This window comes from Phragmites australis, chromosome 19 (genome assembly GCF_958298935.1).
Source record: "Phragmites australis chromosome 19, lpPhrAust1.1, whole genome shotgun sequence".
In the NCBI taxonomy this organism is placed as follows: domain Eukaryota; kingdom Viridiplantae; phylum Streptophyta; class Magnoliopsida; order Poales; family Poaceae; genus Phragmites; species Phragmites australis.
Window position 1 is genome coordinate 9,197,902 of NC_084939.1, and position 4,817 is coordinate 9,202,718.

The 4,817-nt window shown below is 48.2% G+C and overlaps 1 protein-coding gene across 1 annotated transcript; it reads right to left on the minus strand.

Moving 5' to 3' along the window:
* Positions 1-230: 230 nt before the first annotated feature.
* On the minus strand, positions 231-3,426 carry LOC133900473 (putative pentatricopeptide repeat-containing protein At5g52630). The gene is made up of 2 exons (XM_062341628.1): positions 3,102-3,426; positions 231-2,726 (listed from the first exon to the last, which is right to left on the minus strand). The coding sequence occupies exons 1-2, from the start codon at positions 3,222-3,224 to the stop codon at positions 528-530; spliced, it is 2,322 nt and encodes a 773-aa protein (XP_062197612.1). The 5' UTR covers positions 3,225-3,426; the 3' UTR covers positions 231-527.
* Between the last annotated feature and the right edge of the window lie 1,391 nt (positions 3,427-4,817).

Consider the following 4,817-nt stretch of genomic DNA (forward strand, 5'->3'; position numbering starts at 1 on the left):
TGTAATTCTTAATTCTATCCACATCAGCACAAACTCACATGCAGCCAGCTTCAATTATAGGTTTTTATTTTCAAAATCTCCAACTACTGATAATGCTATGTTTGACAAAGAACTGTATCATAAAACATCTATTTTATATGGTACATTGGTACACATAGTTTCTACCAAAGATAGAGGCCAAATGATGGGTGGTTAATCTAGAAATTGTGAGTTCTTTTGAGAATACAAAATTGTGAATCAAAACAATAAAGTCTGATCCTATTAGGCCAGCATTTACAACAGTTACAAAGATATTCACCCTCCTATGTTTACCATGTGTGCGTATTCAACAAATCTGATCAAGTTTCCAGTCATATGTTACAGAGACTGACTGAGCAAAACTTGCTCTCAGACAAAAATCTACAAAATTCACAACTGAATGATGAGCTCGGGATACCTAGCATCAAAAGTTAAGTAGTAACCTGTTTCCAGTACAAAATTGTTGAGTTCCAGGAGTGGCATGTTGGTGAGATTTCCAGATTCCTATCTCACACGAGTGCACAAAAATCCCCACAAGAGCAGCGGCCATCCTTGAACTTGTGAAGCCGTTTACTGTCCCGGACAACGATCTCTCTGTTTGCAAGTAATGAAAAGAACTTAATGGAGCTATGGCAGTCCCTGCACATGGTAATATTCTTTGTGACGCGAATTGTTGCCCCAGGAGGTGTTTGGAGCAGCCCTAGTGCAACAGCTAACCTCTCACTGTGGTGCTTTAGTGAACCTGCAGCAGACTTCTCGTCATCTTCACAGTTAGATAACTCTGCATTCTGGTACGGTTCATAGCCAATTGTTTTAGCTTTCTCCAGTAAATTCTCCAGCAGTTGGTACAGCTCATCACTCTGATCATGAGTCCTGTCATTAGCTCTGAAGAAATACACCTTGTCTTTGATCGTAATCCAGCTGCGATCCCTAAGAATCCCAAGATCCTCCTGTTTCACCAGCTTCCGCACTCTCGCTACATCATGCCATCTCCCCGTGGAAATATACATGTTCAACAGTAAGACATAGGTTTCAACCCCTTTTGGCTTAAGTTTCAACAGTCTATCAGCAGCATAGAAGGCAAGATCCATGTTTCCATGACTCCGACATCCAGCAACCAAACTGGACCAGATGGCCTCATTCGGCTCAAAACCTGTCCTTTTGATAAAGGAAAATGCACCTTCCAGCCGACCCAACCGCACGAACATGTCAATCATGCACCCGTAATGGTCCATTACAGGCTCTATTTTGTACTCATGCTTCATCATGTCAAAGTAGCGCTCAGCCTCTTCGACTAAACCAGCATAGCTGCAGGCTGAAAGAACACTTACAAATGTGATTTCATTTGGCCTGACCCCAGCAAATATCATGTCCTCGAAGAGTTGTATCGCTTCTTGGGGACGCCCATGCTGAGAGTACCCAGAGATCATAGAAGTCCATGTGACAAGAGTCCGTGTTGGCATCTCAATGAAGGCTTTAGTTGCATCCTCGATGCATCCACACTTGTTATACATGTTCACCAGTGCGCTGTTTACCACGACATCTGACAAGAAACCAGTCTTTATCGTCTGTGCATGGATTTGCTCACCCTGCTCTAAGGCCATCATGGCACTGCAGACAGATAGGATACTTGAGAAGGTGAACAAATCTGGCTTCAGTGCAGACCGCTTTAGGTTGCGGAAAATTTTGAGCGCCTGGAACCCTCTTGAGCGAGCATGGAGATCATCCTTTGCTGTATCCATGATTTGAGCGTAGCCCGAGATCATTGCGTTCCACGTGATAATGCTGACATCCTCCATCTCCTCAAACAACCGCATTGCCTCTTCAGTTTCACCCTTTCTCAAATAGAGGTACATCGTTGAGTTCTTTACCGGAAGATTCATTTCACAACCAATTTTGAAGCAGAAGGCCTGAACTTGCTTGCCTAGGTTCAGATCTAGCCTTGTACCGCACAAGCTCATGACGCTCGTCAAAGTGAACTCATTTGGCATCTCTCCATCCATAAGCATATCAAGGAACAAAGTCAGTCCATGCTCCACGTAGTTCTCATCTTCAGCACAGGCAGATATCATCGTTGTCCAAGTGATCACATTCTTGTCAGGGATCCTCCGGAAGGCCCTCATGGCGGATTCCATGCTTCCAGACTTGGCATACAATCTACAGAGGGAGTTCCCCATGCTCGTGATCGACTCGGCACCATACTTAATTGTGTATCCATGAACCTGCTTGCCCAGATCAACGTTGTACGACGCGGAGCACGCGTTCAGCGCGGCACCCAGCGTGAAGTGCGATGGGTACCTCCCCGCCTCCAGCATCTCGACGAACACCCCCAGCGCCAACAGTGGCTGCGAGTTCAGAGTGTACCCCGTTATGAGCGCCGTCCACGTCACGACGTTCTTATCAGGCATTTCGTCGAACAGCCTGCGTGCGTCCTGGCTCGCCCCACACTTCATGTAGACATTGACTAGAGATGTCGCCACAAACATATCAGCCGTGGTTCCGGTCTTCACCATGTGCCCGTGCACGGTCCTGGAGGCGCTGAGGCTGCCGGTCTTGACGCACTGGTGCAGAAGCGGCACGTACATTGCCGACTGCACTGTCTTCCCCTCCTTGAGCATACCCATTGCTTCCCCGACATCGAGAGGCCGCAGTGGAGCTTCGAAGCTGCCATTTTCAGCTGATTGAATGCTCCTGCTATAGGAATTGTTCTGCAAAGATGAAATTCTGGGTGAGTGAGCTGAGCAATCTTTTCATTCGCATCGTAGAACTATCTGTTATGCACTTTTGGCTTTTGAGCGAGCCAATTGATCTTGTACTTGCACTCCTACCGCCAATTAGCAAACAGAGCGAATTGATCAAACATGCATAACCACGCGGGGTGAATCACGGAACTAAGGAAAACAAACGCTCTGGAAAAAGAGAAAGAAAATCCCAAGCTTGGACTGACGGATCACTCATGGCTGCTGGATTCCAACTCGGAGACACCTCCCTGCTGTTCCTCCCCCTTCTTCTCCTTAACGAGTCAGTAGTCACAAATGGATTCAACCGAGTTGGCGGAGGGACAAGAGGGGAGGTCCGGCCACCTTGTCAACGACGGCGACGGAGCTCGGTGGCGTTCTCCAGGGGGCAGCGCCGGGTCCCGCCGGGAAGCCGCCAGCAGCGGCGACGGTCCCTCCGGAGACGGCGAGGGACGGGACCGACGCCATTGGCGCGGCGGGAACGGGGTCAGAAGGGAGGAGGAGGAGTCGAGGGGAGCATCAGCGGCAGCGGGGCGAGGCGGGAGCAGGGGATAACCGATAAGGGTGTGGGTATCGCTGTGCTGCTCTGCTCTCTCGTGGATTGAATTTCCGCTGGAGGGAGGGAAACTGATCACTCAACCAACGGCGGTTAAGCATCCAAATCAACCACACATCACTCTTTGCCACTGGATTTGCCCTGAGATTAGTGCGTACGCCGCCATCCAACTCCGGTTGTCGATAGGGCAGATGTGATTGGCAGCCAGGGGCGGATCCATCGGGTGCGGCGGAGGGGGCTCAAGGCCCCAGCCTCCGGACGCACTCGAAGCTGAACCTCTCTTCAATATTTAGGAATGGAAAAAGAGGAAAAAGATAAAAAAAAAAGAAAAGACTTGTTTCCGACTATGTAGAGGCTGTCTAGACGACATGCACGCTCCATCTGCCGTCCAATTCGCATCCGTTGTCACACGATTTGTCTTTGTGAGATGCATTTAGTCCCGCTCGGATATTTCGACTCACGGTTCAAACATTGGGAGGTGCGCTTGGACATTTCGTCGCTCTCGTTTCTCTCTCTAGGTTTAGCTCTCTAGCTCTCTCTCACTCGCGGGCGATTTCCGTTCCCCTCCTCAAATCGATTGACTATGGTTCGTTTTGAGTGTTTGATCTAGTTGGATAAGTCAAAATCGGAAGCGGGGGAAGGGCACACAGGAAGGTGAGATCGATTTCTAGTCGATTTCGTGCCCATCACTCGAAATCGGATTTGGGATTTTTTTTGGAGGATTTTTGAGTGTTTGTGCCTTTGATTTTAGCGGATTGGAAGCAGGGGGATCTTCGCGCACGAAATCGAGCCGATTCATTTCGTCACACCCCTCTATCAGGTTCGTGTTTCTATTTCTCTCTCTAGCTCTCTCTCACACTCCCGGGCGATTTTGCTTCCCTCCCCCAAATCGATTTAATAGGGTCTGTTATTTGGTGTTTGATCTAGTGGGAGTAGTCGAAATCGGAAGCGGGGGAAGGGCACACAGGAAGGTGAGATCTCGCACTGTGATTCTTGTCGATTTCGTACTCCTCACTCGAAATCGGATGTGGGATTTTTTGGTGGTTTTTGAGTTTTTGTGCTTTTTTAGCTTTGAGCGGAGTTGGAAGCGGGTGCATCTTTGTGGACGAAGGCGAGCCGGTTCGTTTCGCCACCCACCTATATCAGGTTTGTCTATCTCTCTAGTTCTATGTTTTGGCTCGCAGGCGATTTTATCCCCAAATCCATTTTCAGTATATTTAGTTGGTGTTCCAGTTGGAAGATGAAATTGGGGAAGCTGAAATCCGAGCGATGTACCTCGCACCGATAGATGGGGGTTTCTGATTTAGCTCTGACGACGGACATACCTTGTGCCCATCGATTGTATTGAGCAAGCTTTGTGTTCATCGAGCAACCATATTGAGGTATGTAACATGCCTATCGTTGCTAGTTTTATTGTTTGTTCTTCTTCATTTCTATTTCTTGCCCACTTTTCGGTTACTGGTTTTATTCTGCTTGTCATGCAAGTTTGTGAAGAAAATCGATAG

Excerpts from the sequence above, each read along its gene's own strand:
- LOC133900473 (XM_062341628.1), bottom strand. The coding sequence starts at position 3,224 with ATGGCGTCGGTCCCGTCCCTCGCCGTCTCCGGAGGGACCGTCGCCGCT. Across the intron at positions 2,727-3,101 it reads CCGTCGCCGTCGTTGACAAG|AACAATTCCTATAGCAGGAG; the intron begins GTGGCCGGACCT and ends TCATCTTTGCAG.